This window comes from Monopterus albus, unplaced genomic scaffold (assembly GCF_001952655.1).
Source record: "Monopterus albus unplaced genomic scaffold, M_albus_1.0 scaffold2.1, whole genome shotgun sequence".
Lineage (NCBI taxonomy): Eukaryota > Metazoa > Chordata > Actinopteri > Synbranchiformes > Synbranchidae > Monopterus > Monopterus albus.
The window spans coordinates 5,142,510-5,165,479 of record NW_018127882.1 but is presented as its reverse complement, the minus strand read 5'-3'; the positions used below and the strand labels follow the sequence as shown (position 1 = coordinate 5,165,479).

General features: G+C 40.4%; 1 protein-coding gene across 5 annotated transcripts; it reads left to right on the top strand.

Annotated features, from left to right (window-relative positions):
• The first annotated feature begins 1,230 nt into the window (after window positions 1–1,230).
• arhgef6 (Rac/Cdc42 guanine nucleotide exchange factor (GEF) 6) lies at window positions 1,231–22,912 on the top strand. Of its 5 annotated transcripts, none has more exons than XM_020594301.1 (22): window positions 1,231–1,501; window positions 2,584–2,667; window positions 4,496–4,580; window positions 6,658–6,779; window positions 7,719–7,923; window positions 8,250–8,302; window positions 8,913–9,007; window positions 9,176–9,271; window positions 9,859–9,981; window positions 11,755–11,893; window positions 12,239–12,298; window positions 13,474–13,620; window positions 14,955–15,041; window positions 15,449–15,530; window positions 15,859–15,974; window positions 16,161–16,340; window positions 17,509–17,529; window positions 19,718–19,814; window positions 20,107–20,193; window positions 20,354–20,453; window positions 20,980–21,034; window positions 21,628–22,912. In XM_020594301.1, exons 1-22 carry the CDS (start codon window positions 1,337–1,339, stop codon window positions 21,748–21,750), a joined length of 2,322 nt encoding a protein of 773 aa, XP_020449957.1. In that variant the 5' UTR covers window positions 1,231–1,336; the 3' UTR covers window positions 21,751–22,912. The 5 variants fall into 5 exon arrangements, with proteins under 5 accessions (XP_020449957.1, XP_020449974.1, XP_020449966.1 ...); XM_020594310.1 differs by lacking the exon at window positions 1,231–1,501 and adding an exon at window positions 1,551–1,737; XM_020594285.1 differs by lacking the exon at window positions 1,231–1,501 and adding an exon at window positions 2,107–2,202.
• The last annotated feature ends 58 nt before the right edge of the window (window positions 22,913–22,970 follow it).

Below are 22,970 nucleotides of genomic sequence, written 5' to 3'. Positions count from 1 at the left end.
TCTCATTGCAGGATGAACATCCTTCCAAGGCGACTGCCCTTGCAACTTACCTGAATTGTTCTTAACGGACCAGTGAAACCATAGTGCACCAGTGCAGGTATGTTAACCAGACTAATTTCGCCGCTGCAGCCGTGTTGTTGTTTTTTTTTTTTTTTTTTTATGTATTTGTAAAATAAATGCTATTGCATATAAAATGTTGCAAATGACCAACAGTGTTGTCCTATAATGGTTATCATCACATTGATGTAAAATTACATGGCTATGTAAACTTTTATTTTTTTTAATGTTTCCTGTCTTTCAGCTGCTGGCACGGGTTTTCTGTCGAGACTGCTGGGGGAAACTTTTCAAGTGGAGAATGTGTCCAAAGTGGGGAGAACACATGTTGAGGATTTGCTCAAATGCAAAGTGTTGGGTTTATGTAATAAAACCTTTTTAAAAGAATTTTGTTGTTTCAGTTTTCTCTTGACATAAAAGAAGCACAGTTACAGTATCTCCTGTGGAGGTATTTTAGGTGATATTGTAATTTTTTAAAAAGGGGGTGATGCATTAAGTGCAGTGTTAATGTAATAAATCATTCATAAAGATGATAGGTTTTGTTATAGAGAGCTGTTGATTCAAGTGTAAGTCATGGAGCCTGGAGTTTGTGCTGCTGTTGGATTGTATTGCATTATACTGACCGGTATTTCTATGAATTTGTCCACCCCATTTATGTAAATAAGGCTATGCTACAGAACTGGGTATTGACTGTATATGTGAACAGCAGTGATCAGCTTGTATAGAGTAAGGAAAACGTGCTAAAAACAGAATGGCTCGTTTCGTATCTTTATCAAAGTTTTAAAAATGATAGGATACACATCAGGCCCATTCATCACATCTTATTTTGGTAGTAGGCTACATTTTTCTCTTGAGAAATATGCTCATGCACATCAAATATCAATCCTCTGGTAGGGTTTGCTGATCCTTGCTGCACTTGTAATATAATATGAGGGCAAATGCCCTCTGCCAGCATGTGCTACTTTGCAGAGTAGTCGAAAACTCCGGTCTACTGTTGAGGTACTTATTTGCCAGTAGGGGTGATCATCAGATTTGCGTACAGAAACAGCGTCGTCCTAACCCCCCCCGCCGCCCTTTTTTTTTTTTTTTTTTTTTTTTTTTTTTTTTTAGCCAGGGTGGGCCCCTTCCCCCCCCCCCCCCTGTTTTTTTTTTTTTTTTTTTTTTTTTAAACTTCTAGCAGAAGTGCGGATGTCAGTTGCATATTGCATATAGATACGGAACAGGCCACCAGTTTTTTTTTCTTCTTAAAAGCATGCTCAGGCAATGATCATTTCGTGGAACTATGAATCCAGAGGAGCAGACTGTAACGTGGTTAATATCACTGGGAGTGCTCAGCTCGCCTAAAAAGAATATAGCGGACCCGGAGGAGTTTCTGAAAACATCGCTGAAGGATGGGGTTGTCCTGTGCAAGCTCGCAGAGCGGCTCATACCTGGCTTCACTGCCAAGGTGAGTTGTTGGTTTACGCTTACTAAAGGCCACAAATACCAAAGGGTAGTACTGGTGAAAGGGAGGGGGATGGGTTGGAATGGGGATGGAAATGATAGCCTACCGACAAGAACTTCTCCCTGCAGCGGGCCTGGCATTTTTTTGTTGCTCACTTCTCGTACAGTCAAGTTTTGTGTTTGCGTTATGTGTGATGCGCTATGCATCGAATTGAGTCTGCATTTGACGAGTTTTCACATGTGAGATGTCAAGATATGATTTCCTGTGAAGCGGATAAAATGTTCCGCATTCTTGACACGAGCGAGTCGGTGTGAACACCTACCAAAAAACAGGGCAAACTCCGTAGCCGGAGTGCACGAAACATCGAACATAGATCATATCGGTGGGATCTAACGGGGTGTTTTAGTCGTCTCACACTTTTTAAACAACTTTTTTTGATGTGATAAACATAATCAACGTTGATAACATGTTTGGTTATAGAGATGGCAAAGTTGATAGTGACAAATAACAGTTGCGACTACAGTTCGTCACTTCCTCCTAGTGGCTCGGCTCTTCCCGGTGCGTCCTCCCCCTTGGAAAAAAGCGTTAATATAACTGAAAACAACTGGGATAAAACCGGAAGTACTAACTTCTCTATTGTTTCGTTTACCTTTCTGCTGGGTTTGTTGTCCGTTCTCATTGGCTGTCATACACTGCGCTTAAAAGTACAGTTTGGACTTTACTTACAAACATTGAAAAGCCAAACTTGTCCTTAATATTCGTTCTCGAATATTTCCGTTAATAAGGATTTTATTTTGAAGGCTGGGAATTTGAGCGGATGTTTTGCGTCAATATGGTTATTTGCATGTTTCTTTGGTGTTAATGGTTTTGTATGCATGAAGGAGAGACAGGAAGAATTCAGTTATTTTGTCAATCGTAGGTTAACACACACTGATCACTACGATGATGTTACTTTATGCGCTTTTATGTACGACTGAACTGACCGTAGCGGCGGTTGGAAGGGTTATTTAAGCGCTTGTGTCAGATGTCGATATGGGATATTCATCCGAGGTGTTTCAATATATTTATTTTGTGTGTGTGCTCAGTATTGTCAGGACCCAAGAACTGAAGCCGAGTGCATTTCCAACATCAGGGAGTTTTTAAGAGGATGCTCGTCCTTGAAAGTGGAGGTAAGTTACCTCTGTGTGTCAAGTTTCATGCACAAATGTACGATGTTTTGATGTGGGTTGACCTTTCTCTGTCACTACCTCCTTGCTTGGCCTTCTTAGCCCACTGCAGTTTGCAGAGGTGACTTAAAAACACTCTTGCCTGTGCTGTGGTCTGCTTACTCTACTGGCAGATGTTGTCCTCACACTTCCATGTGGAGTGTGAGACACAGCCATGCTGTCAGTCACTCCCACTGGCCGGAGAGGAAGGGAACCACTAGCTCTATTTTCAATTGGACACAGTAAAAGTTTTTGACCCTGTTTACTTTCTCCTGAAATCCCATTCTCTTTCACTTTGCGAGATCTTTTGTCCCTCTCTTCTTTTTTGTGCTTCAAGTAAAAAAATAAAATAAAATCCCAAGGCACTAAAGGCCTGCATTGCTACAAAGGTACCCTAATACTGGAAAGGATCAAATCATTTGCAGATGTTGGGAGTTTTCTCTGTCTCTGCACCAGCCTGTTTGACTGCCACAGTGGACAGTAATTTTGCCTCCAGCTATATAAATACTCTTTTCTGGTCTTGAATCACATCGGTTGATTTTCATGAAACAGCTAATCGAGTCAGCAGCTTGGCTCACAGCTAAATCAAGTGGTTTAGTAGTTCTGCCCAGCTGGCTTGTTATGTCTAGGATGGCCCCTTTGCTTTTATCCATCAACCCTGCCTTAGCCCATAATTAGACGCTTTTTGCGGCCAGCCAGTAGCTCACGGGCAGAAGTTTTTGGAGGGCCACTGTCAAATACATCAGTCAAGGGATGTCTGTGGCACTACAGCGAGCCCTGCCCATCCTTTGGTTGGTGATGGGATCATTGCTAAAGAACTCTTTCTCTTGTGTTTTGCCATAGTTAATATCACCTGTTTGTCCTGTGACTGCACAAAATGAGCGGCCATACTGGTTTCACTTCTGCCCTGAGATGCAGAAAGAGGAAGTGCCAGTTACTGCTCAAGGCCCCAGATTTTTCTGCTGTTATGAACTGCTTGAGCTGATTTATTTGTATTGATTTTATAGTCATTCAGAATAGCAGCGTGTATTTATAACATGAATCATTGAAACTGCTGACCATAAGTACAGCCAAGGTCTCAGTACTTGCATTGGTTGTTTCGGATTGAGATAAAGACAATGATATAAGATCACCTCCTTTTGTTCCATCAGTGCAAATGGGTTTCACCACTGTTTTTTGCCTCTGATACCAATGATACAAAATCATTATGCAGAAATTCAATATTGTGTTGTAGCTGTTTTTTTCTTGATGAAAAGCAAGCACAAGTCCATCTCAGTTGTCATGTAATCACTTGCTTTAACTCTGTATGAGGTTATACACAACTCCTGACCAATGCTGTACTCAAACTCTATATTTAAGATGGTTTATTTAAAATGTGAAGCCTTATCTGTTGGTGGAGTGCAGATAGCTGTCTGAGAAAAACCAAGCAAGCTGTGTGTCTGTGAGTGTGTGAGCGTCTACAAGTCATGAGCATGGCACTGTGTGTTTTACAAATGACTAACTCACAGAATATGGGTCGCGCTCGCTGTCAGTTTTTATCGGTCTTGCTACTGGATTATTCAAATCCTTGTCTGCGTTTTAATGTGCACATCTTTCTGTTGTTTGTGCCTATCATTTTCTTTCTCTCTCTGTGCATTTAGCAAGCGTCACTGCTCAGATCTGTGCAATTTATAGAATAAGTTCTAATTTGAATTGACAGTTTTTCCACATTTGATGGATTCCAGGTTTTAGGAACAGGTTTTTTTTGTTTTATTTGGTGTAATTGTATCTTCTCTTTTTCTTTTCCATCCAGGGGTTTGAACCAGAGTGGTTATATACTGGTGAGAATTTTAGTAAAGTACTGACCTCTTTGCTGGCCGTCAACTTTGCCACACAAGGTAAGAGCTAATATTTTGTCCTCTCTGGAAGTGAATAATCTGATTGTAGTGGCTAGTATTAGATGTTACATTATACTATCCTGATGGCTTAAAGAAAACAAGGCATCTAATAGCAAAAAGAAAAACTTGATTTCAGTGAGATAAGAAACGTGCACCCCTCCCCGGCACTTGATGCAAACATTCCAATAAACAAGCTTAGATAATAAGTAAACACTACATGTAGTTTTTGCCTCCTGTATGTGCCATGATGGTCGTCAGTTTTCAGCCATCCTAAATCATGATTGAGTGTGTTGCCCATGGGCAGCTGGGGTGGCAGTGTGTGCTTCTGTCATGCTGGGTGCCATATTTCCTCATGTGCATCCATAGCTTGATACACCCTGAATAATATCCTGCTTTATTGTTGATTTTTTTTTTCTTTCATTTAAGCTCTAGTATGCAACTGAATATGAAGGCCTGCCGTTTAGACATACACTCCCTTCTTGATTAATTATCAGAATTTTTGTAAATTCATTTTCTGTTTTTGACCCATCAGTTAATCAGCTGACTGTTTCCATACTACACGATGTTTCCTGCTACACTTTCCCTTTGTGATATGTGACACTTTCTGATCACTTTATTAATGCATGATCAGTCTCTCGAGTGCACTTAAATGGAGGGAAGGATGCATGTCACAATGAGATGCGGTGGACAAGACCCCTCTGTCAGCGCCAAGCTTGGCTTGATCTGCAAATTGTTCATAGGCTGGCTATGCTCGGCAGTGAACTTGATTTGAAGTAGATTGGTCGCATGTTAGCTAATGTGATCAAACATAAGAGTGATGCTCTTCCAAGCCTGGATTTGCTTCTGCGTTATGTGTTTCTGTGCTCCTTTTGTTGGTTTAGGGTAAATGTTTTTAGCATTACCTGTGTACAGACTTTATCATGGTAACCTCAGAGCCTAGGTGACAGAGGGGCTTGTTAGGCTTCTCTGTGTGTGTGTGGGAGGAGTGACGTGTGATCCATGAGCCCCACCAGCAGCAGTTCTGCCTCAGTATGATGCACCCTGATGTCTCAGCATATGGAAAGCCATAGGAAATATCCAGCCTTTTTCCATCTATTCATACAGTGCTGATATTCCAGATAATGTGCTGATAAAAATTGTGCAAAAAGTGTCACTATAGAGCATTTTACTGCCTGAACTAAAAACATATTTAGGTGTTTGTCAGTGTTATAGCCTCTGTGTTAAACTCCTTATTGGGTCAGAAGAGGTTACAAAGGCTAATAGTGCACATTATGATTATTATTTATTATTTTCTCATTTGTAATGAGACAGTAGACCTGATGAGTGCCAAGTTGGCATTTGATGGAGAATCTTAGGTGAGCTTGTTTCTCCTTGATATTCTGTAAGAGGGCTGCTCTGTGTCACTTTTCAAGTGAGCACTGGCACCAAAATTGATCCCCCAGTCAGTGCATCTCAAGGACTGCACTCACACTGCAGGAGAGCTAGCAGCTACTGACCCTAAATCTTTGCTCCTTTTACTGCAGTGGCTCAGCGGTGATACTGTAGAAACGTTGGATGTCTGTAACATAAATCTGATTTCCCTCCACAAGTCACCCACTAGACTGCACGTCAGATAAGAGACATGGCTGGAGAAGATAAATGCGTCACTTACTCAGAATGAACATATTTGCTGCGCTAACCATAGACTGCATGAGTGATGACTGAGATATGTTATAATCTATAGACTGCATGCTGCCTTCATTTTTACAGCTGCTTGATCTTTCTCTTTTTATTTTTTTGTAATGGTGTGCCAGTTTTGTAAAATTATTCTATCAAGCATCGTAAATGTTTATCCAGTGTGTGTGTGTGTGTGTGTGCATATTCATTATCCTGGGGCTGTGCAGAGCAATGGACCATACTCGCATTAATTATATCAGCTTGTCAGCCCCCAAACTACAGTATGTGCACCTGTGTCAACTGTGATGGTGTGCATGCGTTTTCAAGGTGAACCTATGCTGTATACCTGAGAGTTGTGCATTCAAAGATGAGTGTAAATGAAATAACAGAAGCTCCATGTTTCCTCTGTGTGTGTCCATAGAATGTGTTGCTGAAAGGTCATGTTCACAGTCCGGTGCCACCTCCCCTAGCCACTCGACGTCTTCACACACATTCTCCTCTGTCAAATCCAAAGGTTCTCTGCGTAGACAATCCAAATCAGTGGTATGGTCTCTTCTGTCTGTCCGTCGATTGATTTTCTCTCTTACTGTTGTCTCCTCACTTCACATGCTTGAAACTGGTTCACCCAAATTAGATTTTACAGCTGTCTCTGCACACCACCACAAGGATTTTGAAATGAAGTAGTCAATATATCACTGAAGTGTGTATTGTCAGCTTTAATTCAAGTGGTTTAACAAAAATGTCTCATTAAACAGTTTTCACTTCAGTGAGTGAAACGCATGCTTAGTTGAGTTGAGGACAGGTGACCGACTCGGCCATTGAAGAATATTCCATTTCTTTGCCTTGAAAAGCTCTGGGGTTGCTGTCGCTGTACATTTTGGGTCATTATCCATCTGTCCTGTGAAGTGCGGTCCTGTCAGTTTTGCAGTATTTGGGTGAATCAGAGTATTTAGTATAGATTTATACTTCAGAATTCATCCTTGTAGCTCTGTCAGCAGTTACATCATCAATAAGCTCCAGTGATCCATTTCCATTGGAGGCCACGCATGCCCATTCCATCACACTGCCTCCATTGTATTTGAGAGATGATGGTGCACGCCTTAGATCTGCCCAACATTCTAGTACAAGTTATTCTTGGTATCGTCTGTCCAGACAATCTTGGTCCAGAACTGGGCAGGCTTTATCAGATGTTTTCTGGCCTTTCTGTTCTTGAATGTTGCCAGTGTTTTGCACCTTGAGGTAAACCCTCTGTATTTATATTCATGAAGGTGCCTCTTGATTGTAGACTCTAACAGTGATACGCCTACCTCCTCCCGTTTTGATTGCTTCATTTCAGCTTTATTGTGGTGGTGCGCAGAGGCAAAATTACAAAATATGTCACTGTCTAAATACTTGTGAACCCCACTGTACATACAGACATTTTAAACATTAGTGTTAGTGTTTGTGTTGCTGATCATCTGTGATTGACAACCTCTCTATCAGGAGATGTCTGAGAACGGTGGCAGTGGGCAACTGATGGTGAAAGCTCGTTTCAACTTCAAGCAGAACAATGAGGATGAGCTGTCGTTCAATAAAGGTGAAATGATCCTTGTGACACGGCAGGAGGAGGGAGGATGGTGGGAAGGCATGCTCAACGGCAAGACTGGCTGGTTTCCCAGTAACTATGTCAGAGAGGTCAAATCTTGCGGTGAGTTGGGCCTCACATTTAAGATCATGTATTCCTGATGATGGCGCTGTCATTTTCAAAATGACTATTATAAACATTTTGTATGATGATCTGCATTTAACGCCTGATTTTGGAAATGTAATGATGGTGTAGTGGCATTGTTCTGTAAAGAAGTCTTTTGAAACTCCCTTCCGAACGAGGACAAAATAACGTAATTCAGTTGGATATTTAAAATCTCTAAGGTGGTTCTGTATTGCCTGGATATCAGTGTAAATATTTTGTCTTATTAATTATTATGAATTGACTTAGAAGAACTCTCCCATGCTTGTTGCTTATCTCCTCTGCAGAGAAGCCAATGTCTCCTAAAGGAACTCAGCTGACCAAGAACTACTACAGTGTTGTGAGTGAAATTATGTGGTTGTTTTCAAATGTATACTTACATAAAAAATACAAATTTTTCCCTACCGATCTTACAAAAGCTGAAATTCAGAAGGTTTTTAGACCAATTTGGTGTTATATACAGTTTGTATGGTGGTCAAAATGCAGGTTTGCTTGCAGCTGAACGATAGTGAGTGGCTTCACAGGTCACACTTGTCTTTGTTGAAAGTGACAGTGAGGAAATATTGTATTTGAAATCATTTAATTTGATCAGTCAGTGACAGACAGCATAATTCTGACAGCAGAGAAAATCAGGTGAGACCTGTAAAATGATGGCTTTTAAGTTTGTATATTTCCTACTCAAGTAATCAAAAATGTTGTATGACTGTCAGATCTGTGTGTTTGTCATTATTCATTCAACAAATAAATATAACATGCCTCTCTATCAGCACTGCATCACTTAGTTTTCTTACTGTTTAAGGGAACTTAAAATAACCAAAGTACTGATGAAGTAATCCTCCAGCTTTCGTTGGTTATTAACCTGTTATACGTGACATTTAAAATTTCTGGAAATGCTGTGCTTTCTTGAATCCTGACAACATGTAACCCGAAGTATTCTGCTGCTTTTGCAGGTGGTACACGACATCTTGGAGCATGAGCGGGAATTTGTCAAAGAATTACAAACACTGCTGAGTTGTTACCTACGAAACCTGCAAACCAGCGACAAGTAAGAGCAATGATGAGACGTGATAGATGCATTAATGAACAAAAGACACTAAAAGCAGAGGGCATAGTAGATTACCAAGGGAAATGGTGCTGATCATTTTGGTCATCCAAAATTCTTGAATTTCAAAGTGCAGTTGCCAGCTTGAACACTTTGGCTGTGTATCTTTAGGCTGAGCAGTGCAGACGGCACCACCCTGTGTGGAAACCTGGAGGAGATCCTGACTTTCCAGCAGGGACTGTGTGTGGCTTTGGAGGACTGTACCAAGTAAGCCGTGGTGGACATGGACCACCGTGAAAACCTTTGTAGTTTGATCACTTATATTCAGATTCTGTTCTATGTTATAGTAGTCTTACTGGAGCACAGTATTTGGACCCCCTCCCCCCATGTCTTGTTCTGTGAAACATAATAAACTCAGTCAAGAAAGCTCTTTTAGTTTTCATGTATTTGCAGTATTGGATCACATAGTGCACCACTCACACCCTGTATATTACTGCCAGTTGTTTCACAGAGCATACCACACTTCATTTCTGCAATCGCTTCCTTCCTCCCAGACGTCTCTTTTTCATGGCGCAGATACCAATGTGCAAAGGCTGAAATATTTTTTCAAATAGACAACCTATTTGCAAGTGTTTTTTTGGTGCATTTATGCACTGGTGCGGAAACTCGGACATCCAAAACTAATGGGGGAATAAATGGCTGCTTTGGGGAACTAAAGTATGTTCATACATATAGGAAGGTATGACATTCTTTTGGAAGTGGCCTATGGAAACGTGAGCAGTCTAAAACCAGCCCTTAAATTCTTAAAATAAGTACTTATACAGTGTCTTCAATTTGTCTCTTTCTCTTTGCAGAGTCCCAGAGGGCCAGCAGCGAGTGGCTGGCTGCTATTTAAACCTGATGGGTCAGATCAAGACTCTGTACCTGGCTTACTGTTCCAGCCACCCTTCAGCTGTCTGCATCCTCACTGACCACAGGTCAGCCCCCGCACACTAAACGCCGTAGACAGTCACACCAGAGAGGTCTTTGATCACAAAGGTCAAAAGGGAAAACTGAGATTAACAGTGAAATGTTATAGTCTTTCATATGACAGAGGAGTTAAGCCAGACTTCAGAATTTTTCTTATTTAGAGCAGTGTTTCGGGTTTACAGTTCTGCATGTTTGTGAGATGTTAGTTTTATTTTCTTTGACTTAAGTGTCATTTATTTTTCTAGACTCACTCAGCTGGTTAAGGTTACAATTTTATACTAGTTAACAAGGTTTTTCCAAAAGAGAAACAACTTTCTTCCAGCTATAATATAACCCAGTGGCTCAGTGGGATCCCCACAAGGGGTCACAAGATGAACTGAATGTGCCATGAGCGGATTCCCCAGGTATGACATGAGGGAAAAGAACGTTTTGCCACCCAAAATAATTTTTATTTCTTGAACCTGTCTCTTATCTAGTTATTTTTTGTGGATTTATGTCTCTTTGATTAAATTAAACAGTCTGAGAAGAGAAAAAAGTTTGCAGACCATTTATATTACTGCCCTAAATGGCCATAAACTTTGCTTACATGCTTTTCTTTTCACAGTACTTGTTCTATATATCTGAAAAGTAGAAAAGTGGTGTTGTGTAATTTTTTTTTATACTTCTGCATTATTGTTTTCTGCTGATGAGCTGTAGTTTAGCTTTTAGCCACAAGGTGTCACGCGTCCCATTTGTAAATGACCAGGAGGCTGAACCGGGTCTAAGCAGCTACACCGAATCCCGTGCACTGAAAATTTCCTCCAGTCAAGTTACCATTAAACTGAACCGGGTCTAAGCAGCTACACCGAGTCCCCGTGCACTGAAAATTTCCTCCAGTCCAGTTACCATTAATATGTATCACTGACCGGAACCTGCAGAATGTTGCATAGATCACTGTAAAATAGTAAAATCCAACGGTGCAGTTTAAATGATACAGTCCTGAATAATGAGAAGTGGATTGCCAGGTTCTACATTGCAAACTGCAGAATAGCTTGACTTACACAGGAAGCTGACTGTTGACAGGATATATAGAGTTGTGGTTATGTTGACAGGCAAGCAAGGCGCCTTTTCACAGTAAGCACATTTGCATTTCAGTTGCAGGAGCTCTTTCAGTGTTACATTCACATTTACTCAATGTTACCAGGTAGTGTTGCTACAGAATACGGTATGACTGAGATTCTGGATTTTTTAAAGCCTGCTGACAACTGTGCAGTGGAGTAAACCTGATAGCAAAATTGCAAAAACCTATTTTATATGGCCTTTTCAACTTTAACATTATTACAGTTGTGGTCTGTCCTCAGATGCAGGTGTGATACACTGTAAAAGTGTTTGTGGTTCTTACATCAATGACAAATACATGGAAATGTAAAAAAAAAAAGATGTTACATATATAGGCCTCACTGTAACTAGACTTCATTAGGAAGTGTGGTATTTTCATGGCTTTGTTGCCACACCATCTGTATTCAGTACCAATATTGTATTTATTATCAAAAATCTGACATTAATACGTGGAAACAGTTGTGTATTTTAACTTTCACTGCTACTCTACTGTATCTATAGTTAAAAACAAGTGTAGTTCAGTTCTGAAGTCATCATAAATCTGTATCTTCTGATATGTTCTCAAACCTGACTTGTACATTCAGAGGCTGGTTCTGTATTTTATCCCCATAGAAATAGTCTTTAAAAAAGCTAATTTACACTCAACTTTGCATAAAAACTCTTTGTTTGTTTGTATTTAACAGTGAGGAACTAGACAAGTTTATGGAGGCCCAGGGAGCGAGTGCTCCAGGGATCCTAACCCTGACCACCGGTCTCAGTAAGCCCTTTATGAGACTCGACAAATACCCGACCCTGCTGCAGGAGCTGGAGAGACATGTGGAGGTACTAGAGGAAATGTATAAATATATAAGGAAATAATAGATCAAATATTTTATTTAGATAAATAAAGAAGGGAAAATAATTATGAAATGTTGCATTCATATCTAGATTGTACAGTATATTTGTCACTGTGGTATAGACTATGCTTAACTGTATTATATTTTGTTGACTTGATTAACCTCCAATAACTAAATTACCACAAATGTGACATTGTATGTAAAGCTAAAGCCTGAATTTATTCTTCTCTGTATATCACAGAATATTTAGTATGTATACTTTTCTCTCTTTAAGATTTGACCACAGCGGATTAAGGTGCTGTGTTTGATCTCATTTTTCTTCTTGCCGCAGGAAGCCCACCCAGACTACGCTGACATTATAAAGGCCACTGCAGCATTTAAGAGCCTAGTGGTAAGTCTGCTTAGTGGTAACTGGCCTTACATTATATCATCTTATCTAATTCATAGCATTTTCCACCTCCAGATTTAATGTATTTGTTAATGTATTGTACCAAACAAATTCAAGACATAAAATATGTCTTAAGTAAATTTGCTATTCAAATGTAGGGTATTCTCCTCAATGTTTTGTCTTATTATAACTCTAAGAATAAAAACACAGATTGATAATTAACTGATTTGGTTTTGAGACATTGTTTAGAATTTTTATGAGGCTCCTTTAATGTCAAAAAGGGGAAACGCACAGATGCCAGTGTAACGTGCCTTATCGCTTCATAATCAAGCCTAGTGAGAACTTAATGAAAGTGTTAGCGCTTTTTCCTCTGCTGCACGTTGAGTGATCATGTTGTTCCTACAGTGGGTGGGGATTGAAATGCCATCTCAGAAGAGCTGGATTAGCAACGAGCAACCACATTGCACCTGAGTGAACTTACTGAGACACAGTTTCCCCAGCATAGCCCTTGAGTTCTTAGTAAGAATAGATGCGGTGACTCACATGTGTTTCATTGGTTGGGCTGCACAGGAAAGCAGGAGAAAAAAAAAAATCACACAATCCTATTCTAATTTGCAATTCTCACTTGTTTTGGTGTGTGTTTTGTGAATGTGTGGTCGGGTGGGCTGGCGCTTCAGAAATGCCACTTAAATCTCTTCAGTGCTCAGTCTACAGAATGTGTGCAGTGGAAAATGGCAGATGTTGCATTGTCATTTTTCCTGTTTGAAGAGGGAGAACCCCTGCATAACACCTGAAACTGTACTATTTTATGCTGCAGGTTACTCCTTATACCTCTGACAAATAAGTAAAAAAAAAAAATCACGTACTCCGTAAACTTTGGAAGAAAATGTTTACACTTTCTTAAGCTGTATGCATAGCAGAACAATATTTCCCTGCAACTTGTTACTCAGTATTTTTACAATGTTCAACAAAAAGGTTGAGTAAAATATAAATTTTACCAGTAATGAAGTACTAATACTCTAAAAGAAGGCATCATATTTTTGATACTGTCAATGAAAACCTACAAAATTGAAGAGGAGAAATGTTTGTCCAAAGCAGTCCTGTGTATATAACTTCTTGTGTTGCCATTTTGTTGACTGGTGAATATATTTGTGCGTGTGTGTGTGTGTGTGTGTTAGACACAGTGCCAGGAACTGCGGAAGCGCAAGAACTTGGAGCTCCAGATCTTGTCAGAACCAGTGCGGGGTTGGGAGGGAGACAGCATGAAGAGCCTGGGTCACGTGGCCTACATGTCCCAGGTCCACATGAAAAATGGGCCCAGTGAGGTGAGATGTGTGTGAAGTTTGATGCAGTCCAGGATGACAGTTGCCATTGCCTCCACGCAGGTGTTGGGTTTTAAAATTGTACATCAGGTTCCATTTGACAGCTACATTGACATAATATGTGAAGATTTTCCCTTTCATAAGTCCATTTCACATATCATCTAATCTCTTCACAGTCTGCTTGTTTTATATGAGACATGTATTGTAAACAGATGAAGGAAGTGTGAACAGCACCTTAAGGTGAAGTTTCAGTATTATTAAGCTCACTGATGGTAACCTGATCCAGTGTGTCCTTATTTAAATTGTGACACACTTGTCATTGCCTAAACGGATTATGCAAGTCTCAGCGTTTGTGAACCATGTCTGCTAAAATCCAACCTTCTTTGTTTCTAATTCAGTATCACCCCTCAAGTGCCAAAATGGAAACCTTATGTAGGCCATAAGCAGACTGAAAAGCCAGCTCCTGATTTTTGTGTGGTTTCTGCGCAGGGGTCGATATTAGTTGGTGGTTGGAAGAAAGCCCCACACAGACATTTTTTTTTTAATCACTACCAGCCACTTTCCAACCACCGATACATTCATTGTATTTGTTAACAAATCAACCACACATTATTTTCCATTGATATAATAATGAGATAACTAGTATCTAGTTGCTAACGGGAGCGGAAATATGCTACTGTCAGCTATAGTGATAGTTTCGCATCTGTGTGTGTGTGTGTGTGACTGAAACCGGCATACATTTGGCATTTGAACTAAAATAGCTGCTGCCACGTTCCTGTCAGTGACAACAAGGCCTAGTCCCATTGCTTACTTTTTTCACCACTGCCCCTTGTGTTTAAGTAAACAGATACAGCGAATTGTTGTCGGAAAGTTTGAATAACACTGCCGCCTTCAGCCGCGGTGATTTCTCTTGCTTAGTCTTTAAGTATTGGTTTGCAATTTTCAACAGCAAATAAGCAAAATTCAAAGAAGGGGATATGTTTTTGCCATCAGGGAATGTTTGTGGATTTGTTTGAGGTACGTAGCATCGCCTGCAGATATCTTTAGTTGTGATTAGTCTAGTACCACTCAGCTTTGAGTTTTCCTCTGAAAACCATTTGGAGGGCTATGTAGCTCTACCACTTCACCCTTCTCCTCAGTCCTAAAGAGAATCAGGGCACTGCTACCACTACACCTAAACATGGATAGGCCTAGGTTGTAGGGGCAAGGTGTGAAATGGGGTTTGGCCCCAGAAAACAATGGCTGTCAATGAAAACATTTAACCAGCCAACCTGTACATGTATGCCTAAACTATTAGGTCACATTCCAATCATTTCTTTTTTGTCTCTGTCTTGAAGGAAAAAGAGGAGCGCTATTTAATGCTTTTCCCTAATGTGCTAGTAATGCTTTCCGCCAGTCCCCGGATGAGTGGCTTTATTTATCAGGTGAGTTATAGCATATGGGCCCTACATCAGTCCTTAATGGGGTAATAAAACCGATCTGCAGGTAACTGAGAGGTAACTGAGAAATAAGTGTATTCTTATTTCTCAGTTACCTCCAGTGGAATCTACCCATGCAGTAGTAGTATTAGTATCAGAGAATTTGGAAAAAAATTAAAGCAACATTTAATATGTGAACAAATACATTCCTATCCATTGTTTTTGGGTGGCAGAAATCTTAGAGGCCCATTTCTTAAAACCCAAAAATATCTACATGGAAAGAAGTGAGAATGTCAGTCTTCATTTTAATGAGCACATAATTCCAACTAATTTCATTATTTTCCAATAATAAGCTATTTCTCTCCTACTCATAATGTTGTCTTATTTCCTCTCCTTTTGTTTGTACCATTCAGGGAAGGCTGCCACTGACAGGCACCACAGTAACAAGACACGCAGAGGATACAGACAATGCCCACTATGCCTTTGACATCACAGGTTTGCATATGAAGCTCTGGAAAAAATTATGACTCCTTTTTTCTTTTTAGGTTAATTGAGGATACCACCATAATAGAGTAGAATGATCTGTGCCCCAAACAAAGAAAGTAAAATGCCTCCTATTTTTTTTTAAAGAATGTATTCTTTGGACCTTTTTTTGGCCAGGACAGCATATGGCAGTGTAAAGTTTGTATTTACCTGTAGCTGCATCCCCTAAATTTGCTATTGGCTTTGCGCTTGTGATATATGTTGACTCATGTCAGCCACATGTAACTTTCACTTACATAAGTGTGGGTGCATGTGCTACATGTTTGTCTGTGTGCTGCAGGAAACATGATTGATCGTATTACAGTGTTCTGCATTGGTGCTCAGGAGTTACAGGAGTGGCTAGAGCACCTTCAGCCCTTTACCAAAGGAGGTAGCCCTGCAGGAACCATCTCAAAGGTTAGGATACACACACAAATAGAATATAAAGTCTAAGCAGCCAAAAGGGAACCATGCACCATGCTGAAGTGTGAAAAACTGTCATATTCACAGTTTGAGTGACACCTTGAGGTGACAGTCATTAGACTCATCTTTCAATCCCTGTGCAGTTATCGCACACTTGATTGTCTTTGTCTGCTTCTGTAGACTGTAGAAAACAAGCCACAGAGCATGGTCAGTACCCCCACTCACCTGTCCCACCTGGGCAGCCTCAGTACCGGCAATCGCAGCCCCCTGGAACCGCCAAAGATCAGCAAGCCCTGGTCTCTCAGCTGTCTCCGCCCTGCACCTCCCCTCAGGCCCTCCGCTGCACTGGGCTACAAAGAGGTAGGAGGTCGTAGAGCTACACAAACAAACCTACACAAGCTTGATATGTATTTTCGATACACGGTCATGCAGTCAACTGTCAGTCAGTTAGGCAGTCCCCCACCTCTACAAGTCCCTCTTGTCCCCTTCTCTGTTATTACTGGGCTCACACCTTCAGTGTTCTGCTTTATTTTTCCACTAAACATTCTGTTCAGCAGTAAAAGCTAAGAAATAGTGCAGTCCAACTAGATGACAATAGATACAGGGGTCCAGTCTGAGCTGGATTTTTTTTTTTTTTTTGTGACACCGTGATTACCAACACAGATGTGTTTGACACCCATAGTGTGCTTTTGTGCCTTAGTACAGAACTAGCTTTCAGCATTTACAAATAATGGTGGATATGTAGCTTTAGGTCTGTGGTCAGTGGCTCTCAAAACCTTGCACTGTGTTGCAGTGACAACAGGAAAACCCTTCACATCTGTAGATTAACACTTTGCACAATGTGTGAGCCAGTAAGTGGTGACTATGAAAGGCAGCAACAAACATTATTATAAGAATAATGATTATACAAAAACTAGAATAGATCATCTGTGTCAGAAACATGACAGGGTGTGTTGCTGTTTTGAGGAAGTTTATTCCAGTAACAACAACAGTATTATCACCGAGCCTGACTGGCAACGGTGTTAAGAGCCGCTTGCCTTGATGAGGCTCATTCTGTGATTGACGTGGGAGGTAGAACTTATCAGTCAGCACTAACACTTTCAGTTGTCATTTCATTGTCTAGTATGTAATGTGTTAGCAGTAAGAATGTGTCTAGGCATTTCTGCTCTAAATAGGACTTTCACTCTCTACATTGTCACACTAAATATGCACATTTCTACACAAACTCATTCTTGTATACAGTGAGAATAAAGCAGGCTTGTAGCTATCTGGGTCTTTTTCTGCCCTACACATATTGCATGCATATTCCTCTGACTGTATAATCTTCTTTGCATGCACTTCTCCATATATCTGTTTGTTTGTTTTTTTTTTTACATGAAATAATCACCCAATGTTGCGCTGATAAAGAATAAGTGAATGGCACCAGGGGTGTTAAATGTTCACCATTAACACTCTATCACATCCTTCTCTCATTGTATTTTTCATGCACATTTCCCCTTTTTCTTTTTCTCCATCCTGCCTTCTGTAGAGGATGTCTTATATCTTGAAGGTAAGGTTAGATCACACTCATTTCTGTCTGTGTGTGTGTGTAAGGATGTGGGTTGGGGGGTGGGATGGGGTTGCCTGTGTGTTTTGCGTGTGTATTTGCCCCAGTGTTGAGCTGGCATGCCAATGCACTGTTTGTTTCACTCCTTCCTTACTGCCATCTGTTGGCTTCCTGTTTTTTGTGGCCCTGTGTGTCTGCAATTGTATTCTCTCTTTTCCTGTAGTGAGGTAAGATACCATCACCATGTATGGTGTCTCTTATGTGTTTAAAAAAAACACTCAGTTCTACTAGAGGTGCTGTTTTTAGAAAGTGTGAAATGCAGTCAAGTTTGCTGTCATTCTGCTGACACCTTAAGCCATTCTTAGTTGCTCTTTGCCCCTGCCATCACATCCTGTTTCCTAGCGACAAACTATGGATACCTGACAAATTGTACAAAATGTAGCTTCCAGTCCAAAGTTAGCATTAGCTGACCAATGAGTAAATTTGGCAGTCTAGTAGAACTCTGGTTCTGCACTAATGTTACACAAAGTTTAAATTACTCCCAAATCAAAATTATATTAAAGCAATACAAATGTAAAATCATGACCACGTTAGGTTGTTACTGTTATCAAAACAAATGCATTAGCTTTAGATGCTAACACATCCAGAAGGAAAAACACCATATCTGAATCAAACTTGAGTCGTTTGGTTGCTTTTAATGCTCTCCATCTCAAAAAGCCAAACAAATGTTAACCCTGTTTGTCCGTCTCTGTCTGCACCAAAGAACACAGGCCTCTTGGTCTGGCAGCCACTGTTTTGGACTTTAATTTGCTGAGAGGCCCTTCATGGCTGGCTGTCTGAAAGCACTACTCGTGGTTTCACACACACTTTTTAAAACCTTTGTTAGATGGCAGGATGGGCTAATTTATGGACTATATTTTGACAACACAGAATAGAGAAGCTGCGGAATGACAACAGAAGGGCTGCAGGGAGCAGCGTGTCATGGAGGGGCTAATACTGTACACCTGAGAGACACCACATCCAGTCTCATTTTGATCTTGGTTAATGCACCTTTCAACAAAACTCAGAATGATGCTTTTCTTTGTTCAGGGCGTGTGGGCAGTTGTTAAACACATTAGCCATAATTTCTTGAAGTGGTTATATATCATGCCTTGTACCTGTGAATTTCTTTAGCTCCTAAATGGCCATAAAAATCAATAATGCCGCTTTAAAGTGACATATATATTGCAGAACGTGTGTGCACTATGCAAAATCCACTACCAGTGTACTCCAAACACAGGTACATAGTGTGAAACACAGCCAGTCTTAACACCAAAATTACCATACACCACTGAATTGACATTGGCACACCAGACCAGTTAGGAAGGAAATGTTGCGCTGTACACCTCTATTTACATGAATCCCTGAGCCTTTAAAGGTTATAAGAGACATGATTTACTCAGTTATTCCTCCTGATTCTTATGAGTGAAACTGTGATAGTGGTTCTGGATGCTCCATGAATGGGTTTGCTGTCGGTTTTCCCACTGAGCGTTTGACTAAGCTTCTCCTTTCCAGCCAAGGGCATGTGGAAATTACAGCACATAAAGTATTGTATAAAGTATGTCATTCATTATGCTCATGTTGACACCACACATTCAAATGAGTACAGTTATTTTTAGGAAATTAACTATTCATCACATCTCAGCTATTAATGTGCTCAGGAAGGGAAACAGTCATTGCGCTTGTTTTCAAACTCAACCCAGCAGAAAAAGAGAAAACCTCACGTTTGTAAAACCAAATCATTGTGGTTTCAAGTAGTGTCTATGAATAATTTCTAACATCTCGCTTTCCGTTCCCATGGCTTCGTTAACAAATCCATAAGTATTTTTTCACTTGCCAGTACTGTAATCAGTGGTGGATAAAACCTTAAAGAAAACAAAAGATTTAATAAAATATTTTTATAGTTTTTTTGTATAACCCTGTTTGGCAGGATTCATATTGGCACATACAGATTACCTGGTTAGTTTGGTCACACTCATCACCATATGCTTGCTGCCTTGTTTGATGGTATTTTGCTCTTTAATGATGGTTTAGAAGGGATGCACGTCCCTGTGAGCTTGCATTCTGTTTGGTTTGGAGCCTTGGCTTTACCGCTGTGTGTAGCAGTGTGTCTGACCAGAGACCAACTCAGTTTAATGTTGCACTCCTCCAGGACTCCAGCAAGAGCCCACGACCCATGAAGAAATTCCTGCCGGGTAACAGGAAAAAAGAGCGGAAGCCCTCTGATGACGAGGTTCACATAAGGAAAAGTAGGATTTTCTCTTTCTTACTGTTATGTGAAGTTGTATGGGAAGCATGAGAGAGAGAGAGAGGTTTATTATTATCAGATGTTTGTGTGGTTTTAATGGTGTTATTGATCATGATGTTAATTTAGAGGGTTGATAGGATGTAATTTAGTTTGTGTTTATATTTAAAATATAACAAATATGGATTTTGAGCAAAGCTTTAAAAAACGAGAATGCATATAACATCACAACACTATCTGCTGAATGAAGCTCCTTGGTGTGTATTTATGATATTGCTGCTGCGTGGCTTTGTCAGGCACCGTCGCTCTGGAGGAGGACGCTCAGATACTGAGGGTGATTGAGGCGTACTGCACAGGAGCCAGCCTGCACCAGACCACCACAGGTGTGTGTGTGTGTGGGTGTGTGTGTGTGGGTGTGGGTGTGTGTGTGTGAGCAAGAAATAAGATGAATTGCTTCTTTAATGGCCTCTCTGATTGCATATCTTGAGCAGATGATGTAACCATGAATCAAGCTTTCCCATTAATTTCTGTATGTATATGCAGCGGTGCGGAAGGAGTGCGTCCCTCAGGTGCTCCTGCCAGAGGAAGAGAAGATCATTGTGGAGGAGATAAAGAGCAACGGGCAGACAGTTATCGAGGAAAAGTATAGATATTATTTCGCTATTGGCTTTTATATGATGATGATATTTATTAGGGATGTAACGATATTTGTAATTTTGTGATTTCTCGATAGAAAAATGTCTTGATAATGTCTGGGACTGAGGGTACCTACATATGGTTATTTCCTTAGCATAACTACATGCTGGTCGCAGAATTTGGAATTGAACACTTAACAATATGCAAATACTGTCGGACAAAAGCAATACTAGCCCCATTTAGGACCGAGACAGTCCAGGATGTCTTGCAGAAACAGTTTGGACACAACTGCACACAACACTTTAACGGAGATAGGCAAACAAACTGGACACACATATGCAAAACCAACCTCGACTGGTACAGTGGCCTACTGAGAACCCGACCACCAGACAGAGAAATTGAAACTTGTGGTGTTAAAACACTGATCCACTGCGAGTGACTTGCTTTATTTACAAGCTCCAGCTACTGCTATAATATACTGTATTATTTTATTGATCTTGTTTTTCGGACCTCACTGTTTTGATTTCTTTCAGGAGCTTGGTTGACGCCGTGTACGCTTTAAAGGATGAGGTTCATGACCTGAAAAAGGTGAGAGTTTTGTCTGACCACTGTTTTGACTGCGCTCAGACATTTCACTAACTCGGTGTGTATAGATAATTTAGCACATGTCAGCAACATTGTTCTGTGTCCTAATTCCTAAGACTGCCACTGTACTTTGTTGGCGTTTTGGTGGGTTGCAGATTTGATTGAATGCACTAAAGCCGGACTACTATCGGATTTTGTTGAGGGGCAGATATTAACAGTGCAGAAATCTGATAACAATATATGTAATCAAATTTTTTTTTTTTTTACATAAAACACAATATAAAACAATAAATAATCAATAAATAAACAAATAAATTTTGAAGGGAAGTAAAAAATGAAATGTATATTTAAAAGCTGTAAATAAATGCACTTAAAGCTATATTAACATGATTTTAGAAAATATTAGTCAGATATATATTGAAAGATGCCACCACTGAAACATTCGTTTATTTACTGCTCTGTCATTTCTTTTGCATAACTGGGCAACACTTTACTCGAACCCCATCTAGCATTATAAACACTAAATTAACATTCAATCAGCACAGTATAACAATGGTCGGTGTGTTAAATACTCTTATTGTCTGAATGTTTCACAGGAGAATAAGTGGATGAAGCAGTTTCTGGAGGAGGAGCAGAAGTCTCGCAAAGAACTGGAGAGAGTTGTTCGAAAACTGGCCAAGCAGAAGAACGATTGCCCTTGGGATGACGGCAGCCACTGAACACATCCCTACAATCCTCCCCATCTTAGTGCTGTGCGTGTACAGACACATTTATGTAAGCATGCTAGCAGAGGGACACGAAGGGTCAGGCATACGTATGTATTTGTGTATCTGTCTACGTTGCATCTCTGTATTTCAATCCCGTATAACAAAGCTGGATTCCCTCACTGGCGATGATGCGTTCTTCACATCAAGTGCTGGAGTTTTATTTGACATTTTGATGAAATCTAATCTGTCTTCCTGATCCAGCCTCATTAGATGAGACTACAAACATGCTTCTTCCTGCGTGAAGCAGCTCAGCTAAACCAAGACTGAAAAATGGATGTTTCAAACATTCTGCCTCTTGGCAACTGGCACTGTGAACACTCTCCAGCAAACTGAACAATTTCAAACAACGACAAAACAAGTTATCCACTGCTTCTTAAGCTTCATGTTGGAGGTAGCAAAGGAGTACAAAGCCATTGAATTGAAAGATGTTCTCTTGCATGCACTTGTATTACCAAGGGGACTGATTTTCCTCTCTTTAAATCATGACTGTTTTTTGTTCCCCCCAGTGGGGAAATGGATTTATTGAGCGTTCGTGAGCATGTCTGACATCTACACATTCACTTTACAAGTTTCCACTGCAGCCAGTCAGATACTGTAGATGAGCTCATTGTCTTACATTTACTTGTTTCCAAATGCAGCTCATGACTGTTTATTTAAAACCTGCATGAATGTACAGTATTTCTACAGGATGAGTTCTACGTCAGAAATGTGATAATCAGGATATCCAGATATATACTGTAGGCCAAAGCTATCAGGGATGCAGCTGTATAATAAAATAGAAAAGGCTCAATTATGTATCATTTATTAAACAAATAATGATAGATTTCACCCTTACTCTCCTTAATAAAATATATTCAAGTATCATTTTAGCATATTAATTATATGGCTTTGCTTTAGTTTTGGGGCAGCACAGTGGAACAGTGGTTAGCGCTGTTCCCTTACAACAAGAAGGTTCCAGGTTTGAGCCCCGGCCGACCCGGTGCCTCTCTGTGTGGAGTTTGCATGTTCTCCCTGTCGCCTGCGTGGCTTCTCTCCGGATACTCTGGCTTCCTCCCACAGTCCAAAGACATGCAGCTTAGGTTGATTGTTGACTCTAAATTGCCCCTAGGAGTGAGTGTGGGTGTGTGTGGTTGGTTGTTTGTTTGTTTGTATGTGTCAGCCCTGTGATGGAC